This window comes from Ictidomys tridecemlineatus, chromosome 9, assembly GCF_052094955.1.
Source record: "Ictidomys tridecemlineatus isolate mIctTri1 chromosome 9, mIctTri1.hap1, whole genome shotgun sequence".
NCBI classification, from domain to species: domain Eukaryota; kingdom Metazoa; phylum Chordata; class Mammalia; order Rodentia; family Sciuridae; genus Ictidomys; species Ictidomys tridecemlineatus.
The window spans coordinates 14,544,816-14,568,736 of NC_135485.1; the positions used below are offsets into that span (position 1 = coordinate 14,544,816).

The 23,921-nt window shown below is 32.9% G+C and overlaps 1 protein-coding gene across 8 annotated transcripts in view; it reads left to right on the forward strand.

Moving 5' to 3' along the window:
* Slit2 (slit guidance ligand 2) overlaps nucleotides 1–23,921 on the forward strand; it is a 332,292-nt gene that overhangs the window by 238,687 nt on the left and 69,684 nt on the right. For 3 of the 8 annotated variants that reach the window (XM_078021124.1, XM_078021126.1, XM_078021127.1), the window contains exons 10-17: nucleotides 6,197–6,268; nucleotides 6,757–6,828; nucleotides 12,983–13,054; nucleotides 15,814–15,957; nucleotides 16,072–16,235; nucleotides 17,221–17,244; nucleotides 19,619–19,636; nucleotides 20,751–20,901. In XM_078021124.1, the coding sequence (XP_077877250.1) occupies nucleotides 6,197–6,268; nucleotides 6,757–6,828; nucleotides 12,983–13,054; nucleotides 15,814–15,957; nucleotides 16,072–16,235; nucleotides 17,221–17,244; nucleotides 19,619–19,636; nucleotides 20,751–20,901 (717 nt within the window). The remainder of the gene's footprint in view (nucleotides 1–6,196; nucleotides 6,269–6,756; nucleotides 6,829–12,982; nucleotides 13,055–15,813; nucleotides 15,958–16,071; nucleotides 16,236–17,220; nucleotides 17,245–19,618; nucleotides 19,637–20,750; nucleotides 20,902–23,921) is intronic. The other 5 variants (XM_078021125.1, XM_040292589.2, XM_005318931.5 and 2 more) reach the window with 2 other exon arrangements.

Here is a 23,921-nt window from a genome sequence, read left to right on the forward strand (position 1 = left end):
AAAAAAAAGGAAACCTCTCACATATAAAATGCAAAATGTGTAGATTTTGTCATAAAATAAAGACATCTGGGGTACAGAGTGTTGCTCAATCTTAGAATGAATGAAATTGTTGTTTATTTTTTAACAATTATGTTACAAATTTATGGTTAATCAGCTAAAAAGACTAAGTTAATTAGAATGCTACTCACGATCACAGTATTATCTAGATTGAGGAAAAAGGTAATAGATAATTTGAAGAATTTAGTGCAGGGATGGAAGAGAATGGAGACTATTATCGACTCGTTGAGTGATAAAATTACTTTTTAAAGTGATATACAAAAATAATTTACAAATGTTTTAAAAATGAAAACAATTAACAAATGTGAGACTTAGCTTAGTGCCTAATTCATAGTTAAGTGTCCAATATGTTGTAGTTATTTATGGAAAAATGAAAACAGAACTGTTGTTTTTATTTTTTAAATTGATAAAAAAAATTGTATATGAAAACTGTGCTATTGACATTATGAGTCTATACTCTATCCTTAATTTGATGACTCCATTTGTTTTTGAGGTAAATCTAAACAATCTGATTATGTATGCATATATGTTTGCATTTAAATATGTGTCCACATTTATACTTGTGTGGGCATTTTAATACCTATTCAGAAAGTGTGTCTGCCTTCACACACAAACACAGGCCTGTATACACATGCACAGGTGCACAAATATGCAAATCCACACACATTTTTTCCTTGGGGTAAATGTTTAAAGACCAAAAGAAAAAAAGAGGTCATTTCTCTTCTATGAAATTGTCAACCGAATTTACGCTCAAGCAAATATATTCTAGAATGACATCAGAAGAAATAAAAAAAGATTAAGGAAATGGATAATTTTCAGGAACAAGTCATCCCAAGATAGGGATGACTGATAATCAATTAGTATGGACACAGTCCTAAGGCAAAAATGCTAGCTGTATGCAAAGCATGTCCCTCTGGAGGCCAATATTCACTCAGCTGTTGAAGATATTTATTAAACTTAGAATGTTATGGAGACTGCTATAAGAAAACAAATAATATTATGCTCTAAAATATGCTGGGTCCTTCTATATAGGGACATATGAAGAATTTCAACAACATGCATTTACTGCTAAAGTTGGAAGTAACTTTCCAGAAATATAATGTGCCTACTTTGGAATTATTTTAACTAGGTAAGAGGATCCCTAATGTCAAAGGAATATTGATGTTTCTTCCTTTTCAAATGCTGGGCTGATGTTTTCTATGATGAAAATATATTGGCTACATTGAGCAATTTAAGATTCAGAAGCTGGAGTCATTGCACCTCCCCTCCCCTCGCCCCATTAAATTCATGTTCTATTCTCTGGCAGCTGTTTTTGCCATTTATGTTAAAAGCAGATGGAGAAAATGCAAAGAACTGTCAGTTTTATTGCCATGTATAATCAGCATCTGGGCTGTATGTTTCAGACACAATCAATCTAAATTCATATTTTACTGGGTCTGTGAAAACTTTCTGAGCTTCTAAGACAGTCTCCAAATTATAGAAAGTGTTATAGTTTAATCATGTTGATCATAGAAATTAGAAATAGTGTGTATTATGAATACATGTGTACATGTTTAATGTATAGTTATCTGCAAAATTGTACTTCTAATTGGTTTAAAAATATTTGTTTGGAACCACACATATTTATTTCACATTAGAGAACAAATCACGAAATAGCTTTTTTCTTTTATGTAAAAGTATGTGTTACTAATATATGTTGTAGATATTTTAATCATATAATGCTATATATTACATATATTTATATATGAATACACATATTCTCATATTTTAATTATTTTACTAATATTTATACATGACAATGCCTTGTATTTTGTTGCATCTCATGTACTTTTTACCAAAACATTATGGTAAACTCTTTCTCCATGTTTCACAAAGAGATGCTAAAATAGAGAGAAAGAAAAAAGCTTTTATAAGGTCCACAGAACTAATCAATGACAGGTTCAGAATTAATCCAAGTCTACATAAGTCCAAATCTTATACTTCTAATCATTAAAGAAAATAAGTTAAAAATTTACATGTAAACACATATAAAAAGCATTTAAAGAGGTATTAAGAAGCACTGTGGAAGATTTAGCATGTAAACTCTATTTTTTTCAGTTTCTCAAAATAGTTTGAATTGAAAATAATGTGTAAGAATTTAATGCTGTGACCTGAGAGTATAATTTAAAATAGAATAATGTTGTTTAATATCTTATAATAATTTTTAGAATTAGTTTGGGATTTTTAAAAATTGCCCACTCATAGTATGTATCTATGCCTTACTGATGTGAGATCTGCTCAAAAATAGCCACTATAGAGAACTTTATAAGCCACAGAAAACTTCAGTCCACATGTGGCCGAATTGGAATTCGCTGGGTTGAACGATGTACCTGCCGTGTTCCCAGGATTAAAGCAGAGGGATATTACATGATTTTCCATTGTTTATAATCTTTGAAATACAACTAAAAAGTACTATATTGAAATTGCTTCTCATTCTTTAGGACCTGTAAATGTACAAAATTGTTACTATAAAATAGCAAGAATTAAAGAGCAAGAGAGAAAAGTATATGGATGGAAGAGGGGAAGGACATATATAACACATATGAGGTTTTTTTAGTGAAGTAATTAGAAAACTGTCTTCACTTTCTCATCTCATTGAGCATGCAACTAAAATTTCCTTCTAATTTTGATGAAGCTTTAACAGTCATTGCATTAATTTTATATAGACAGTATATAAACATATAAGTAAATAATTATGCATATATGTATACAATGATAAAATATTTTTAATTTGATGACATAAATTCTGTAAACAAAGAGGTTCTGATCACATTCACATGAAAAAGTCTTCTTTGTAGTATCAATACATGGAAGTTCCTCTTATTCACTTGCTACATCTATTTTTACTTTCAAAATAAAAATACTGCCTTTTCTCCAAAGAATTGGCATTGGGAAGGCTTTAAATTAGGTGCAGGGCAGGCTTTATCCTCAGCATGCAAATATATCTTAGCCATTATACTATCTGTTTTTGTAACCCTGGAATGCTTTTAATTAGATTCTTCATGGAACAATGGATTCAAATTTGCACCCTCTAAAATTCAGCAGATTTTTGCCATTAAAGCAGAAGATTAGAGGATAGCAAAACTAGTTCTGCTTTTTTTTTTTTACCTTAACCCAAAACTTGAATGTTTCTTATTTTTTATATTAAACACTTTCCTCCCTTTTATTGTAGGGTGATGAGTGTTATTTATAGTTTATAAAATATATTCTAAAGTTCTCATAATGAGAAAGAAAAATACTTTATTCTAAAATCCTTAAAGTTTTTCTTAAAGAAGAGACAACAGGCATTTTGCAATGTTTTAAAATTTGTTTGACATCTGTCATTAGTAGTATATTTCCCTACTTGAGAATCTGTCTCTTGGAATGAATCATGCAATTATGTTTTTTTTCCTTAATGGACTGCTGAGACGGTGTAATAAAAAACCAATTAGCTGCTGAGTCAGTTTAAATAACAATATAAGTTTTTTCTTCAAATACTTTTCCTGAATAAGTGTGAAAATAAATAGATAATAAAACAAAGAAAGTAAATGCATTGTACATGCCATCGCTTTGCTTTCTATTAGGTATATTGTAAGTGAAGCAATTTTCAACCTAAAGATGAAATCATGGTACATTGCAATGATACATACAGCAGTAATATATTATGTTTGAAGTATTACTTTTGCATACTACTTCATTATACATTCTCTTTGTTTTATAGCATTTTCAATATGCATTTTCTATAAAAACTGGCCGTACTCATTATATATTTTTTTGCTTTGTTTGTTGCTTTAATAGGGATATATATCAATATAATTAACTTTAAGTTAAACATAAATTATTGTAACAATATGTATTTAATTGCCAATAGAATAATGATTGAGTGGTCATTATAATTATGCTATGGTCAGAGACTGTAACATAACAAATGCCTTTTAAATTTTCCAAGGAAGACCTCGAGTCATATTAAATGGTAGTATTAGTATTAGTTTGTCCATATCTGTGAATTCAGGATATTTACATTTCAGAAGTCTCATTACTGAATGTAGCATTTTGAAACAAAAATTTGTATTGAAGAATCAGCTTTGAAATCTAACTGAAAATTTAGACTCTTTATCAATAAAACCTCCATGATGATCTGAATATGTCTGCTTTTGATCTGGGTTTCCAATTATATAAGAAACATCAATTATTTGTAGGGTTAGAGAATGAATGAAGGACAATTATAAGTGTTTTTTTAAGATTATTTTCAAGGATCTGAAATGGTATTTATAAAAAGTAACTGTGCAATCAAATTATATATTGCTTTTAAAGAAATCTACTACTCACTAAGAGGTCATAATTTTTCCTCATGATAGCACTGTGTTATTGTGAACATATCTTTAACACATTGATGTGAAGTTTCATGGTCTGAGATTCAGAGAAAGTCTCTTGATCAACTGTATTCCATCTAGATCTTATGCTCTTTGTATTTTTATTGATTATGTTTTAAACTTCTTAAAATTTAACTATAAGAATGGATCAAGGCAAAAAAAAAAGCTTCTCTAAACCATCAATTTAAGACATACTAATCAATAATGGAATAGTGAAATGATTTAGACACTCTTTGCTATATTTAAAGCTTCAAAAAGATATCCTCTTTCTTAAGATCCAGATAAATAATGCAGATGCCAACCCATATTTTCTTCAAATGATTGTTTTCCTGTCTCCTGAGGTAAATTTGCCCCTTGAGATGTAACAACCTGTTGAGCAGAAAAAAAAATGCATTTAAAATAATATTTAAATGCACACATATATACACAAAATAAATATGTACACATATTTATTTTTATTTATGTGTATGTAAATATATATTTTTAATCCAGACAAGAGAATATAGGATGTGTCAGGTCGTTCAAGAGGAGGATTTAATATAGGGAATAGGTTCAAGAGTTGTACAAAGGTGATGCAGAAAAAAAAATTTCCCAAGACCATAAAGACCAAAGAAGAAGGTAGTGCTAACAAGTTAGGAGGTGAGTGTGGCAGGAGCAGAAATTAAGAAGAAGAGGAGGTGAGTGCTGTGAGTTGTCTTAGAGGAATGGAGGAATTCTTAGGCTTTTGTCCCCCATCCTTCACTCTTCCACTAGTGCCTACCACATGCTAAAAGTCATGGAAGGTCAGTTGGCCAGTGAACCTGGGCTGTGTGGTTTACTACAGTGAGCAGAACAGAAGAGACAAAGCGGATGGGAAATGTGTTGAGGATGTTTATATGGAAGAAATGAGGTTAAGAGGAAACATCATTTGATAAAAAAATATTTACCAAGTGACTTAATGAAATCATGTTGGTGTCTTTCATAACTAGGTGCATAAATTCTTAGCTTTCTGTGATAGTAAGATCATAGAGTAGAAGATATCACAGAGCTATTTTCAAATCTGTAATTTTAGTGTATCATAAAAATTCTTTAGTTGTGTTTCAATGCACATTGCTGCCTTGGTTTTTATGTGAATTGTTCACATAATGAATCGACAAGAGTCCAAATTTTCTCACTGAAAATGTCTATAGCATTTACTGGTTTAAAATTTAAATTGTTGCCTCCTAAATAGCTTCAAAGTTACTTTTGTGACTATAACAATTTTTTCAACCTATAATTTTATTTATTTTTTGTATGGAAAAAGGGGGTTTATAAAATTTAATATTCAACTATAACTTCTTTTGTGGAAGAGTTCTGCTTATCTCTAAAGGTATATCATATGCATATGATATATATATATATATGCATATTTCTCTTATATGTATATTATTAAAATGTCCCCCATGCTCGTTTCTTAAAATTGCTTCCTTTTTTATAGAATCCAGTTACAAATGATAACCTGTGATGCCTAAAAATTTGAATAGTTTTATTATTTTTTAAATTGTCTTATTTTTAATTTCAATTTTGTTCTACATTTATTATTTTTTAAATTGTCTTATTTTTAATTTCAATTTTGTTCTACATAGCACAAATAATTTTAGAGGAAAAAAGAAAATGTCCCTCAAGAAAAGCACTTTTAGTGCTTTACCTCTTGGCATGGATCCTGAGCTTGACGTAAACTTATCTGAAAGTTCATGTTTCCATTTAAAAATTGGATTTTTTCATTGCAGACGTTTGGAACAGAACTCAATCAAGGTCATTCCTCCTGGAGCATTCTCACCATATAAAAAGCTTAGAAGAATGTAAGTGAACAATATTGTAGAACACATGTAATTTTTAAAATGATGCAAGTCATGACCATGCATGAAAATCTATGTATGAATATTGGATGGTTTGACAACTTAAATATTAAGTGATGTAATCTTCTGATTGCTAGTCCAATAATAACATTTTGAACTCGAATAAGTAGACCATGTAATTTTAAAATTCTAGGTCATCTAGCATATTGATTTACACAAGTGTGGAATGTATGCTGATAGTATGCAAATTCTTAGATGCTTTATTATCAAAATAAGACTTGTAATTCATAATGACAATTTAAGCAAATAGCAGATGGTTGGTTAGGAAAGGTTATTGTCTTTGAATTCAGAATTCTTGTCGTTTAATATTGCAAACTTTATACATGCAATGATAGGTGCAAACTAACATACAAAAAACATAAATAGCCTTCTCCTACAGTTAACCTCACTGACATCTGTTTAATTTAACCTAACCTCATTTCTGATCTTAGTGACCTGAGCAATAATCAGATCTCTGAACTTGCACCTGATGCTTTCCAAGGACTGCGTTCTCTGAATTCACTGTAAGTATAGATGGCTTTGTTGAGAGAAGCAGAACCTACAAAAAAAAAGTGGTTGCATTTTTTAAATTTAGGCATAAGAGAAAAATACTGTCTTAAATTTTTGTGATTAATTATTAATGATTAATACTATTATTATTAATATTTCATCATTTTTCATTGAGAACTTTCCCCTGTCATTAAAATCAGCCCATTTTGGGAATAACTTATAGTTTGATAATTTGCTAACAAAACAAGAGTAAAGTGCTCCTTTTTTGGAGAACTTTATTCTCTCAAAAATAAAGGGGAAAATATTTATTTTGAAGGAACTACTATATTTGTGGTCTCTGAACATTTAGGCTCTGTTGCTAGGATAGTGCTCCTTTTAGATGATGTTCGATAGTCTTGCTGAGAAAGGGGTAGGGGGATGACCAGAGAGAGCTGCCCTCCTCTCCTGCTGTATCATCTTCAGGTCTCCCCTAAAGAAGGAATTTTAATCTCTGAAAGAACAAAGATAAGAAAGAATTGGGGCTTGTTAATGTCAAGAGGACTTTCAAGGAGATAACCATGCAAATTAAAGATGATCTAAAATAAATTCATAAAGATGCTATTCCTTCAAACTGGTAAAAGCTTTTAGAAGTCCAGCAAGTAAAATAACCTTTCTATCAAAGTCTAGTTTCTAAGTGGAGGCTGGCTTGCTTCCTATTGTTGAGTATGTGCTTAGAGAAGGGGTCTCACTGATGTAAATTACTGCCAACCAGTTCGGAACTTCAAGAGTAAGGGGGAACCAGTTTCAATACCATGACACATTGTGCAAGTCCCAGAAGAACACCTCAAGTTGGTGGAACGCTTTCCTCTCTCTGATAGCAATGGGAGAGAAGACAGGCTCATCTGGGCACGTGGATGTTCAGGATGTTGTTCTACCCGGAAAGCTGCAGTTTTCTTGGCCAAAAGAAAATGGAAAACTTCTCAGATTCATTTGTGTTCCTTTTATGACTTTTGGAGGTTTGGTTAGAGAAAGTCCAAGAGGAGAGGAATAGTTGTTGGTAGAAAATACAAAGTATAGTCGTGTACTGCTCTCAGGATGGGCTGGCAGGTTCTTAAATAAAAAATTTAATTATAAAACTCAATCAGTCAGATTGTCCAAAGAGAGCTGTGTACCTAGTAAGCAATTACTTCCCCCAGCCATGGGGAAGGACAGAACAAAGTCAAATGGCTGTAATGGTTCCTGGTCCTTCAAGTATCTGTGCTTCAAAGACAACCATTAAATGTCAAGAAGGAGACTAACCAGTGGAGAATTCTTATTTCTATCTGTTTTCTTGCAGAGTTTACTCCTAAACTTGATTGCCTTAATAATATTTCCTCTTTTCACATTTGTTTAACCGCTTGCCAACTATCATTGTTCACTTTTGTCTCCCAAATTCTTTAGGGGTCCATGTGCAAGATGTTTGGTTGCTATATTTACATTTCCTACAGTCTTTTCCTGGATTGATGTTAAGGGTTCTGACCAGCATGTTGCATTTCTTTATTTGAGATTCTATAAAAACGTAAATGTAGTATCTTAATTTTATCGTCTGCCTTCTCTTTACTGTACTCTTTTAAAATTGCATAATATTATACTTTTCAAACATATATATCATTGTTTTTAATTTATAAGTATAACACTCTTTTTTTATTGGTGCACCACAATTATACCTGATACTGGGTTTTATCATACCAATATTCAAACAGGCACGTAATATAATTTGACCAATCTCATCTCCCAGTACCTTCCCTTTCCATTTCCTCCTTCCTCCCCCTGATCTATGTGCTCTACTATACTAGATCTACCTTCTATTATTGTTGTTGTTACTATTATTTTTAGTGCATTATAATTATATATGCATATAATCAGAATACATTGACATAGCATAATATGGTAGATTTTGTTTTCCAACACTTCCCCATGTTCTCTCCTCATCACCCTTTCTCTGCTCTCCTGGTCTCCCTTGAATTTTCCAGAGATTCTATTTTTTTTAACTCCCTTTCTTGTTTTTTTCTCTAGCTTCCACATAGGAGAGAAAATCTTTGACTCTCTGAGTCTATTTTTTTTTCACTTAGCTTAGCATGATGTTCTCCAGTTCCATCCATTTACCAGCAAATGACATAATTTCATTCTTCTTTATGGCTGAATAAAACATCATCTCATCGGGTATATATGTCACATTTTCTTTATCCATATTTTCTTTATTGTGGTCTATTGATGAGCACCTATTTTGGGCCCATAACTTAGCTATTGTGAATTTTGCTGTTATGAACATTGGTATGCAAGTATCACTATAGTATGCTGATTTTGTTGTTTAGGATTAATACCAAGAGTGGGATCATAGGTTGGCTCTGTTCCTATGCTTCTGTGGAATCTCAAATTAGACCATAAATATTTTTTTTTCAGGAAAGGCAGTTTATAGATTTCTATGTTGGACATTTTTTTTTTCTCTTCAATAGTTCTGTCTTCTGCCAGTTTTCAGCAAGGCAGTAAAATACAGACTGGACAGGATCAGTTGCTGTCTCCTGCTACCTTAATGTTTAAACCCATTAGTGTTAACCTGGGCCTAGCTTTTTTCCTTCTAATAGCAGCTACAAAAGCAGCCCTAAGATTTCCCAATTGTTCCAAAGGACCATTGAAAACAAAATCTCTATCAGCATAGTTGTGCCTTACATGTAGTAACTTAATGTAGGCCATGCATAAGGAAACTAGAGAAGCTACCCACATGTTATTCTTTGCATTTGGATGTTATTATCCAAATCCCCTCACTTATTTTTTTTTCAACTGAGATAAATTTTTATCTTTCGATTTATTTCTAAATTTTCTTTTTGTTTTTTATTGGTTGTTCACAACATTACAAAGCTCTTGACATATCATATTTCATACATTAGATTGAAGTGGGTTATGAACTCCCAATTTTACCCCAAATGCAGATTGCAGAATCACGTCGGTTACACATCCACAATTTTACATAATGTCCAATTAGTAATTGATGTATTCTGCTACCTTTCCTATCCCCTACTATCCCCCCTCCCCTCCCCTCCCATCTTCTCTCTCTACCCCATCTACTGTAATTCATTACTCTCCTTGTTTATTTTCCCATTCCCCTCACAACCTCTTATATGTAATTTTGTATAGCAATGAGGGTCTCCCTTCATTTCCATGCATTATTTCTAAATTTTCTTTCCCTCTTTAAATTGTGGCACGAATTCTCACTGGTTCTTGAAGAAGACTGTCGTCCATTTTCACTGTTCTGATCATTGGATTTTTATATTTTTGATTCATCTTCCTTGGTGTCATTTTGATTCCATTACTATTGGGGAGAAAACCCTTACCTAGTATTCCTATACCTTTTTTTTGTAAAGAAATCTCATTTCCTTCACATTTTTATTATAATATTTTTCTGGTTGATAGGTCATATACCACGACATCCATACATTGGATTTCCTACATCCTTACGTATTTTCCTTCTCTTTTTCACCATGTACTTATTTTGTCTCATTAACAATGGATGTTTATTAGATTTCGGCATGGTCTTTAAGAAAACAGATATTTGTTGGAGAACAATTTACATGGTATAATTATGAGACCACTCCTATCATCCTCCTCTCAGTCTCTGTCAGCCCACAATAGAAGAAAAAGACCCAAATAACAAACGACTAAAGCATTCATCCCTTGACTTTTATGAGGTTTCCCACAATTTATATGCATCTTTGTTTTCTTTTAAATCTCTACAGATTCAATATGTGAAACTCAGTATTTAAAACTATTCTTTTGGGTTGCTTTTAGAAGCCACACCTATTCATCTCAATCATATCAGTACCTCATGTGTGGGCAAATGATGGACATACAAAAATCATAGCTGTATTCAGTTTAGTTGAACATCACATTTAAAATCTAGCAAAGCTACTGGCAAATGAAAGAGCATGGTGTATATTGTGGAGTGAATTAATGAAATGGCATTGAATTGAATGTTCTGAATTGGTGTCATCTGCTTATTTGTGTCCCCTACGGCCCCTTCTGATCCTATTTTTGACCTCAAGATATACATTTGTTCATGCTTTCTTTACCTTTTCTTAAATTCCTTTCCACTTTTCCCTAACAACATAGAAGTCTCCCTTTTGTTCTTACATTTTTTTAAAATTGCTTTTTTCTCTATTTCTTTTATCTTCCTAAAAAAATCTATATTCTATACAAATGAAATTTTATGTTGCAGTATGTAGCTGTAACCCTGGAATCTAAACAAATGGACTGTCTCTTTATACTGCCTGACACCCAGCTTTATTCATTCCCTTGATTTTTCTTCATATTTGGTAATATATCCCACCTCTTTGACATCTTAAAAGGGGAACAGAATTTCCCTCTTTCTAGGCATACCTCTTATATTGTTATTTTCTTCCTTCAGACAAAATTCATGTACTGCTGCCAGACATGTTAATTATTTAGAATTTGATTTCACTTTTTTTCTTCATATATTATGACATCATTTATCTTTTCCAAAAGACTATCTTTCTGATTTTTTAAACTAATGTATGTTTATTGTAGGGGGTATAAAAATACAGAAAAGTCATATAGATTCAAATTCACATCACCTCTAGATGGCAAAGAACTTTTTTCCTCTGTATGTATGCATATTCATTGAGAAAAATTAATATAATACTGTATCATAATATTTTGTTGTTATTGGCTTTTGTCTTTTTTTTTTTAATATACAATGGACTATCACTGAGCTACCTCACAGAGAAGTACCTAGTGCCTACTGAACTCTGTGATTTTTAAGCAGGATCCCATTATGTTGGCAAGGCTAGTCTCATACTTCCAATCCTCCTGCCTCAGCCTCGTGAGTAGCTAGGATTACAGCTGTGCACCACAGTGCCTGGCTATTACTTTGTTTTTGTAATTTTACCTAAAATATCATAAACACTTTAATATCTCTAAATATCCTTCAAATTTGATTTTTTTAATCATAGTAAACTGTGTATTTCACAGATCCCTATTTGAAGATTTGAGACATTTTATCTGTGTTTAATTTTTCAACGTTACAAATTATGAATGATTAACATTTTTGTATATATTGTGTTATCTCGGTTTACTTTCTTACATTGAACTCCTATGACTTGAACTACTAAATTAAAATTTATGTATGTGTCGTTATGGGTCTTGATGTGTATAGCCAAAATGTCTCCTTACAATATAATTTCATTCTTCTTGTACACATACTTCTGACACCCCAACTTGGGGTGGAGACAAAATAGACAGGCATTACTGCAGACCTGTTGTCAAATAGTAGGCATGATGCACCAACAGTTTACCTTCCATTAATTTGTTCTTGAAATCCTCTCATTTCACCTTTTTTTTTTTTTTGGTTACTTTACTCCTTGATTTGTTTCTCGGATAATTTGTCATCATTTCACTGGTCAGTGCAGTGTAAGAACCTCTCTGTGTGCTGAAGCCTTGTTAGGGGACCAGGGATACTGAGGTGGTTGCCATGTTCTCTCCCTTAATGGCTACACTTAGTGTCTGATCAGAAGCGGGTACCTTAACAATGTATTGTGGCTCATATTTCTTTGGGGAATAAATATTTCAAAAATTTTCCTAAATCTATGTTCATGGTTACTGTCTCCACAAATATTTCATTTCTCCACCATACAATTTATATGCTTAAAAATAAAAGCCTTTCTTTTTTATGGGTTTTTTCTTATTCTTTACCAATATCATGAGTCCCAAACATCCCATTAATGAGAAATGGATTTTATATGCAGTGTTTTTCTTTATTTCACATACTCTTTATCTTTATTTTACAATACCATATCTTATTACACATGAAACATGTATGTATGTGTGTATGTGTGTGTCACGTAGAAACACATGACAATTTAATGGCAAATATTTCTGAGGAATGGTAATTAAATTATGAATTTTATTAATTTGTGTTAATCTTTGTTTATGTTTTCCAATTTTGTACAGTAGTCATACATATGCTCTGTAATCGGGTAAAAAAAAATATTTGCAAATCACTATTTTATTCAACTGTAACTTTTTGACATATTGAGTGCCTATTAACCTTCCCTATACTCAAATAAGTATGTTTTAGAGGTACTTGTGATGTTTATTTAGTGTCTGATTTTTTCATCTAAAACATTTTTTTTTCAGTGTTCTCTATGGAAATAAAATCACAGAACTCCCCAAAAGTTTATTTGAAGGACTATTTTCCTTACAGCTACTGTAAGTATTTGATTGTTTTAGATCTATTGAACCAAATATTACAATTTGTTAGTTTACCGTGTGTTTTCATGGAGACTACAGAAAGATTTGACCCACAATGCTGTACTTAGTGACATGGAAAACAGTCTCATAGCTCTAACACTGATGATGGTTGTTTACTGGAAAACATAGTTCTTTGGAATGGTCCCCAAACATTTCTCTCTACAAGGTCATGAATGTATGCATCTTGGTTCTTCTCTTTTATAGTGTTTGTATAAACCCTCTACTTGTGAAATATCTATTTTGATATAACCAGTAGTAGAAAAAAGGAGATATATTAATAGTCTTGTCAACCTTTGTCCAAAGAATCTACAGGAGCAAGAGGGCTAGAATAACTTCTCCAAATACCAGGATGCTTTGCAGTGAGTCATGACATAGCAGTAGTCCTCAAACTAGTCTGTACTGAATTGTGCATAAGTCCTCAATAGTATTCTTAAATACCACATTTCTTACTGGATAACTGCTATCCATTTGTCTTAAATAAAGAATTCACTATATGTATTTATAAGAACCATATTTGACCCCATGTACTGTCTGACCATATAAAAAAGTAAAGTAAGAAAAAAAATATGAAAAGAGTGTTGGGTCATCAAATTCTGTTGGAAACATTAAACACCTAAAGAGTAACTCACTTGTAGAAGACTCTTACCTGGAGACTTTTCATACAAATATAAGAAGATATAAATTTTTTTCTCACCTGGTTCACAGTCAGTCTCCCTTAAAACTCTTAAGTTTAGAATTTATTTTCTCTCTGGTGAGTGTCATTTGTTGGCAATAATTTAGTAAACATTATTTCTAATTGTATAGTCTTCCTAAATGTAGATTTTATTCCTAATTTGATAAGCATATGCACATAATTATATCCTATTACTCATATCTTAGATTTTTCTCATCATTCTGCAGAGTTGTATATCACAACTCAGTCTCTGTGTGTGGGTGTGTCACACACACACACACACACACACACACAGAGCCAATGTTACTTAGACCATATTTAATCTTAACTGTTTAGTTTAATTAATAAACTATTTAGTAAACATAGTTTATTAAACTATGTTTAATAGTTAAGTTACTTCACCCCCAATTCTCACCTTCTTTCTCTTACAGTAAATCAGTGAGTAATGATAAATGTGACCTGACGACTTTGGGTTTTTATTTTCTTTTTTGAAACATTTATTTTTTTGCAGTAGATTTATCAAGTATTGCTTCTGATTTGATAGAATAATTATATTCCCACTATAAATATTTTACACATTTGTATAGTATGATGTTGTAGCCAAATATCATCTACTAGTTACCTCTCTGTTATTCTGCATTTTTCTGGAGTGTTCTCTGTTACTGCTTTCAACTGCTCTTCTTATCATTGCCCTATATGCCTCCCACTCTTGAAATGCTATCTTCTTTTTCTTTCCAAACACACTTACTGATAGATAATGTAACAAATATGTTAATAAAACATGGGTGTCTCTATATAACCTGACTTGTAAAGCCACCTTTACAATGTGGAATCTCTAGATTAAGACACATTCTCTTAAGTTGGCTAGTATCAAAAAAGATGGCATGATTGTCTCTTTGCAAGTAACTGAGAACTTGATGAAGTTGAGTGTTTTAGTTTTCAACAGATGAGATTTAAGGGAGAAGAGGCAAGTAAATGAAAGAAAATTGTTATTCAATATTATTTTCCTATTCCTTGGGCCATATTGATTTAAAAATGAGTACAAATTGCCCATAAGAACATCTTCTTTCAGATTCTCCATGCTCCCCACTATTTTCTTGTCTTTAAAGTTTTTAACTCTGTAATTCAGTTAGCTTGTGAATTGAGGAATATTTTTAGCATTATATCATGGACTGGAGTGGAGAGCTGTGGGATTCATCAAAACCTACCTCAAACCTTCCCTCCAAGGTTGTTAGCAAAGTACTAAATGTATCACAGGGAAGTCCAAAACCAGCTACTGATGGGGAATCAAAGAACAAACAGGATCACTGTGAGTCATAACCTTATATGTTCATGGAGTACCTAACAAAGCAACCAAGTAAAGTGGAAATACACTAAATTAACTGGGGGAAGAACAATCCAGAGACCAGGGAGTCTAGCTTGCAAAAAAAAAAAAAAAAAAAAGAAAGAAAGAAAGAAAGAAAGAAAAGAAAGAAAGAAAACGGAAAGAGACCAGTGTAACTGGACTGGAACATCCCAGAGGAGACAATTGGGAAGTTGCACAATACCCAAGAGTGGGCTACAGATGCTAGTGGCATTTGAAGGTTTAGTGAGGACTTAGAATTTTACTCTGAGCCAATAGGTAGATGTTTCATGGTTCCAAAAGAAGAGTGACATGATCTAAGCTATTTGAGAATGACCACTATATTAGCTGCTATTCTGAAATTAGACTGGACTATTTCACAGAGCAGCTCAGGGTTAATAATGTTTTAGCATATATTTATGGTGTCCTTGACACCTTTCTGTGTCTGTTGTTCTCTTTCTACATCATCCTTAGTTTTCCTTAATAAGTTTTGTTGAATGCATGCATAAGTATTCATGCACATGTGAATTTTGCTGTCTCTACTACACTACATATCTCTAGCCTGTGATATCTAAACTGTTATTAAAGTTAAAATGTTAGTTTTGAGGTTAAAAGTAATGACTGGGTTTTCTCAAGGACAGTCTCTTGCAGGTGAGTTAGTGAGATGCTACACTTTAATTCTGCAACTATTTGATCAAACAGATTATTGAATGCCAACAAGATAAACTGCCTTCGGGTAGATGCTTTTCAGGATCTCCACAACTTGAACCTTCTCTCCTTGTATGACAACAAGCTTCAGACCATCGCCAAGGGGACTTTCTCGCCTCTCCGGGCCATTCAAACTATGTATGTAGATATGATTTGCATCAAATTTGATGACTGTTGTTTTCACTCTCAATATGAGAGTGGAGTCCAGTGGAAGTCATGTGTGAAAAACTCTTCTGTCTGTGTCCCTGAAAGGCATTTGGCCCAGAACCCCTTTATTTGTGACTGCCATCTCAAGTGGCTGGCGGATTATCTCCATACCAACCCGATTGAGACCAGTGGTGCCCGCTGTACCAGCCCCCGCCGCCTGGCAAACAAAAGGATTGGACAGATCAAAAGCAAGAAATTTCGTTGTTCAGGTAATTTCTTGACATTTCCAAAATGTGACCAAAAACAGTGGTTATGTGAGAACTACAGAAAGCAGTCACCCTTTGGCTGGTTCTCAAACATTGTAGATTCATATTTCACTTAATTTGCACAAGAAGATAAAGAACAAGAGAATTGTAAACACAACTCATAGAGTACAAATTCACTTTTTATATAACATTTTAAACACTATATCTAGGGGAAGAAATGGGCTATCGGCCAAGTTCAAATGATGCCTGGATATTTCATACTGTGTACTTGGGATTCAAACATAACAAGGGCCTTTTATCTAACTCGAAATGCCTTTAAAATATATTAAGTGTTGTGTTTGTTGTACTGTTCTCTATTGACCAATTTCAAGTAATCAATCATGTTTTCATTTCTTCAGAAAATGAACTGAGATTTGGTGACATGATGTGCTGAGGCTCAGGAGCAGGGCCAAAAACCCTCCTGATCCCTCGCCTCTCACTCCTAACGCACTTGCTCATTTTGCATTTCCTTATTTTGAATAGAATTGTTAAGAGAGATTATTTTTTTTCCAAAAGGCTATTTTAACCTCTTGGGAATATTATATTTATCTACCAAAAGCTAAATATAAATGTATTGAATTGCTATTAAATGGAGTGATTGCTTCATTGAAAGGCACTATTTCCTTTAATCTCATTTTATTTATATTCTGATGATAGAACAAATTCTGTATGTTTTCAGTAGTATGCTGCTTAACTGTTCCAGGTGTATTCACATTCGGCAGTTAATTCGTACTAAATGCTAATATCAAAATGAGGCTGGTTATTGTCTGTAATTACAGATGCACTTATTATTCACTGTGCATTACTATACTCTGGCCTCTGCTGTGAATATACATTTTTATTTAGTAATCTATAGTAACATGAATCCATTCTTAATCTAATATAACTCGTATCTCTGCTTGCTGACATTCAGGTGCATCTTCTATTTTTTTTCTCTTTTTTTATTTAGCTAAAGAACAGTATTTCATTCCAGGTAGGTTTTGCTCGGTGGTAGGACTAACCGCAGACACCCTTTCCTCACTTTATAAAATATCTTCTAAAACTTTGATATGCATGCTTTTGAAACTACAGTGAATACTCTATAGGTAGATTGACTTATGCATAGATCACTTGTAGCTGTTTCCTGAAAACCTGACCTTTGCATGCAGCTTCTGATGTTAAACATATTTATTATTAAACTCCCACCTTTTTTTCCTCTCCCTTTCACTTTGGCACATTATCTACAATTTCTCACAGTAGCTAAAATGTTTGAAACTATGGCTTTCTACTTAAATCATTTTTTCTCCTTACATTGTATACCTGATCTTTCAGCCTGTTTTTAAAATATAGCTTACTGAGCTAGTTTTAAAGACAGAGGCCTTCTGTTGTCAAAGAGCTATTTCTACATGAAATCAGTTAGAGATATGCAGTATTGCATTTTCAATAGAAGTCTTACTTTTTAAAAAAACTTTTTATGTAAAAAAAAGAATAATTCTTTTCCTACTTTTGCTTCACTTTTTATATGAAAATAGCAGCCTCATGCTGATTTATGTGACTCATTCCTTATTAGTTTGTGACTACAATCTTGCAAATCTGGAGTTACAATGTAACTCCATAAAAGATTATTGATGTCCATTATGAAAACATTAGAAGTTCATGGGCACTGAATGCCTTGAATAATTTAGGTAGATGGATAAAGTGTTTCTAAGAAAAGTAATTGCAATGTGTTATCACTTCAATCTTAACATTCCCAAGACTGATGATTCTAGAGCTAGCTCTTTAGACTATGTTCCTTTACTTATTTTTTTCCTTGCCTGCCAATTGTGTAAAATGCCTCTTGACTTGTTTGTTTTAAAGTATTATTTTTAAAAATATATATTAAGCATTGATTGGCTACTTTCACCATCTTCTGGGTATATTCTAGACTATAATATGTCTGGAGAGCTATAAATAAAAAAAAATATGTTTGCAGAGTCAGTTCTCAAAACCATATTTACTTTCTTAAGAGGAGTTCTGGGTTAGATCTGTATGTTAAAGAAATATAGTTTTGCTATTATTGAATTGTAATTTATATAATTTCATGCATTTAATATATTTAGTTATATTACTAAATTCGAATGCCCAAATAATATTTTATACATTATATTTGGCTGTATCACAGTAAAATGTTGAAATGAATGGTTGATTGACCTTCATTGGCAAAAACATTATTATTTTGATCTAATTATTAAGTGGAAAGTCATCTGATAGCTATTACTTAAATTAAAAAAAAGCCACATTTTAAATCCCAGATCACCTATAGGATAATACTTGAATATGATTTAAATCCAAAAATTACAGCAGTTAATTTAATTGCTACTGAATTATTCAAATTCTATTTTAGTATATTTTATTAAAAACTTAGAAGTTAATATTTCCATTTCACCAAATGGACACAAAGTCAGATTGTTTTCATAATTCTGATACAGTTTTCCTCTTACTGGCAGAAAAGAATCAAGTAAGGTTTTAGAAAACATATTTTATATATGATAACACATTTTAACTTTCAATTTCTGATAATTAAATTTATATTAATTAAAATGAGAATTATAGATGCCAGGACTCAAAAGGATTCTTTACACTTTTTTTTTCTAAAGTCTTAATTAGAATTTGAGTCTACTTAACAAATGACCCTAAAGCAAATATTATTGCCATGGCTACAGATTATTTGAAGTACATTCAGTCAATCTGTCAGTTAGACTCTGTTACCAGTATACGCTTATTTCACTTTGGACTTAAGTCAAAGACACAATAAAATATATCCTCAATAAATACTATGGCATTCATTGCCAGAGGTAATATAACTATCATATTGGCATTGCACACTTGCAATGAGATTCTGATTCCATTTCTGCTAAGTGAACATTATTTAGAAGTTGGAAAGGTCATTAAAAAGCATGTTACCTACAACCTAAAGATTAATCCAAATGTTCTAATGATAGTCCTTGAGGATCTCTGTGATTAATTTCTCATTCACTTTTATATGCTTACTTGCCTGCTGCCATTCTATATAGCATCCTCCATATCACAGTGATAACTCAAAACAATGTCTCTCACAGAGAGTTCATCCTTTAAAGGAATCGACAAGAACTTAATTTGTACTGTGCATCCTTTATGCCATTGCTTTTTCTGTAAAGTCATCATGCTTCAAAAAAAATATATTATTACTTTTACAAAGCATGACAAATCCCATCACACCATGCTATTCCCCTATAGTTGCTATGGTAAAGAAAGGACACAGAGAGCATAGTAGGATGTATATATGTCTGTTAACCTTAATTGGGATTATTCTGTCTTTCTTTCCTTCTTGGTGATCTTTACTTTTACAGGAATTCACCATTGGGGCTGTAAGTAAAAGTGTCTAATCTGAAACATAATGTCCTCCCTTTTCAATCCTGATGTATCTTCTTCTAGTCTCGGTCTTTTGCGCCTATTTTTTTTTTTTTCCAAGAAGAAACCACAGATCTTTTGAGCTTCTCTGTTGTCCTTGTAGCTCACGTTCAACTTCTTCCTGGACCTTGTTCCCGAAAGCTGTGGTTTCCATTCTGCAGTTCTGAGGAATGGTGGAGGCATCTTTCAGTATAGCCCCTTCTTTGTGTTTCCAGGAAAGCTTCGGTAGTAATACTCTTACTATGGTCATAAACATTCTGCGGGAAGAATGCATGTCATGTAAACAGTATTACACTTGCAGAACGCCTGTAGCTTTTCTCCTGCTCCCTTCATCTTTCCTCCTGGTCTTACCTGTGGCCTAGTGGTTGGTGTAGTGATAATGTAGCGAGATTTTCTGTTGTGCTTGATCTAACCATGTGGTTGCGAGGTATGAGTAAAACATGGTTCCGTCAAGCACCATGGAACGTCACGCAGCTTTCTACAGCATGACAAGCTGCTGAGGCTCAAGTCAGGATTTACTTGTCTCTTTTTATAAACTCATCAAAAAAGAAAAAAAAAGAAAGAAAAAAAGAGGGCTTTTTAGGCTTTTCTGAAGATTATGTGAGAGGGAGAGAATAATACAAGTCCACAGAAATTTAAAGACCTGAGTATATCCATTTGCCTTGAAAGCCCTAATTTACAATGGCATACAGGAGTATGTTTATTACCAGATACATTTTTAATTCTTGAAGCAGGAAAAAAAAAAACCTTTTTTTTTTTTTTAAACAATTAACAGCCATTGTGTGATTAGCTGTGAAATAGGCCAGAATGGCTCAGTGGATCAGCAGAAAGTACAGCTGTGAAAAGCTCAACTTTATTAATGTTTTCCTGTCATGTGAATCTGGTCACTCTTTTTTCCAGAAAATTCCAAGCCTTTCTTTTAACCCTCTCCTGACATCCATTCACCAAAATTCCCTAAGTTGTCTCCCTGCTGCATAATCTATAGTTATCTTACTTTTTTCTTCCTACAAATGAATCAATGTTCTAACCTTTGCACTCAGTGTTTCTTTCTTTGGCTTGAATCCTCAATAGGTACGGAAGATTATCGATCAAAATTAAGCGGAGACTGCTTTGCAGACTTGGCTTGCCCTGAAAAGTGCCGCTGTGAAGGGACCACAGTAGATTGCTCCAATCAAAAACTCACCAAAATCCCGGACCACATTCCCCAGTACACTGCAGAGCTGTAAGTTCATCCTCCCAAAAATCCTGGTTGGGAGGGAGGGACTAAAAGCATCGGAGCAAGAAAAAAAATTAATACCTTTATTTTATTTATTTATATTTATGGGGTGCTGAGGATGGAACCCTGTGCTTCACACTTGCTAGGCAAGGGCTCTACCACAGAGCCACACCCCCAGCCAGAGCATAGCAATTTTTGTCTTGACATTTTTAATCTCAATAATTACATTAATTTTAGTGGATACACATTACATTGATCTACCTCTTCTCTGCAGAAGCTTAGTTCATCTTTCTAGCTAAAAATACAGTTAAAAATTAACTTCTCTCTCAGAATTCAGTGAGCAATTAATACTACTACTAATAATAATAGTGATTATTTGATTCCTATTTGTTATTATAAACTCATTTCTAAGAACTTAGTACATTTTTGACATACACATGCCTTACAGCAACTAAATAAAGTAGATTGAGAGTCTCCATTCCAGATCTCAGTTAATTGTGAATCAAATCAGGGAATCTTTTTATATCTATTTTTCTACTTTATTGACTCACAGATGCAAGGATTCAGTGATTGGCAAGTATTAAAGCACAAAAGATAGTATTTTCTGGAAAATGAAGGACAGAAAATAGAAAGTTGAGAAGGCAGAATGTAAGCAGATTTTGTTTTACAAGTCTAATGTAAGACCTAGCAAGTACACAGGATCAAATTGGTGTGTAGAATCATTTGCAGATCCTGTGCCCATATATGGTTTATCTTACAGACTTTATTTATAAAAGTAAGACCTTTAGTGTTAGTGTTCTAAACATTAAAAAAAAAAAGAGCACTAATGAAATCTCATCATCTTCTGAACATCTTAGCAACACGAATGTCCGGCACCATCTGGTATCTGTCATTGACTGCTTTGCAGACTTGGTTGTCTCTGTGTGTGTGTATTCCTTCTGTCTTCAACAAGATTATAGCTTCTGGCTGACAGGGATTGTGTGTATTATAGTTTATCTCCCACTGTGCCTATACACATGCCTGTTACTTAATGAATTTTAAGCAATTTGAATAATTAAAAATAAAGTAAGGACTTTCAAAGAGTTGACAGAAACAAACTCCTTTGTGATTATCATAATATTTTTAGCACTTGTTTGTTCATGACAACATTTAATACCTCCAAGACTTTGAGAAATGTATAAGGACTATGCAGCAAAAGCCCTGAACTCTATTTCCTTAGCCACATAGGGATTATACTTATTTCCAAGAGCAGTATACAGAATAGGTATTTTGCCAATCAAGAATTGTAGTAGAAACTAGCCCGTAATGTAGGCTTTAGCAAAAGTTTCTCTGTGCAGTTTAAAATCTGGTAATTTAAAAAATTATGCACATAAATTTATTACTAGGAAGAAAACACTTGCAAACCAAGCAGCTGATGAGGGATTTATATCCAGAATATATGAAGAACTCTTAAAATGAGCAATTTAAAAAATTACATTATCTAATTAAAATATGATCACAATTACCTGCATGGATCTTTCTCTAAAGAAGTTATGCAAATGGCCAATAAACACATGAGAAAATGTTCCACATAATAAGTCATCAGAGAAATGTCAATTAAAACCACAGTGAGATACCAATTCACACTCATTGGAATGCTTATAAAACAATAAAAAAGATAATAGTAGGTCAGGGAAATTGAATCCTCATACATTGGTTGCACGCCCCTTTGGAAAACAGTTTATCTGACCCTCCAAATGTTAAATATATTTACCATCTGATCCAACGATTTTATCCTACATATTCAAAAGAATTGAAAAGATATTCATATAAAACCACTATGTCAGGCTTCATATTAGCATTTTTCATAATAGCCAAAAAGTGGAATATAACAGATGTCCAACAACTGATAAATACATAAATGCAGTATGTCTGTTTTAGTTGGCTTTTACTATGATGTGACTTAAAGGCCTGACAAGAACAATTTTAGAAGAGGAAATGTTTGTTTGAGGGCTCACAGTTTCAGAGGTTTCAGACCATAATCACTTGCTGGCTCCATTCCTGAGGGCTCCACATGATGCAGAATATCATGACAGAAGAGTGTGGCAGAGAGAAGTAGCTCACATGATGGTCAATGATCAGGAAACAGAGAAAGATCGACTTGCCATATACAAAATACATACCCCAAAGGCATGTCCTCAATGACCACCTCCTCCAGCCACACCTTACCTTCAGTTACCACTCAGTTAAGGAGGGGATTAATTCACTGATTGGGTTAAGGCTCTCTTAACCCAATAATTTCTCCTCTAAACCTTCGTGTATTGTCTCACAAATGAGCTTTTGGGAGACACCTCACATACAAACCATAACAACGTCCATGCAATTATTCAGTCATAAAAATGAAGTACTGATAATATATACTACAATATGAATGAAAGTATAATACATCATACGAAGCAAAAGAAGGTAAACACAAGAGGCCATATTTTGTATGAGTCCATTGATATGAAATGTCCAAAATAAGAAAATCAATGGAAACAGGAAGTTAATTTTTGCCAAAACTAGGGGTTGGTAGGGTTGGGGTGGGTAAGATTTGGAGGGACTGGTAATGATTATGGTGTTTCTTTATGGGTTATTGAAAATTTTCTGGAATTAGATGACAGAGATGGTTGATCAAACTAGTGAATACACTAAAAACCACTGAACTATGCACTTAGAAAAGGGTGAACTTTATGGGATGTAAATTGTATTACAATAAAGCTGCAAATAAAAAAAAAATATGGAGCAAGTGATTAGGGAAAAATGTCAAAAAATACAAAGGGAAGGGACAATCATGAAAAACAAGTTAAAAGTTTGTTCTAGAGGTTACTGAGAGGTGGTTTTGATTATTGGTTTTCCTTACTTTGCACTCCTTAACATGCTTTATTCCATAATTCAAATTCAGGTGAAATTTGGAAAAGAATATTACTACTTTTCACAAATCCTCTGTGTTATTTCTACTATATTTTATTTTAAAGTGATCATTAAATACTGTTTTTATTCAGTAT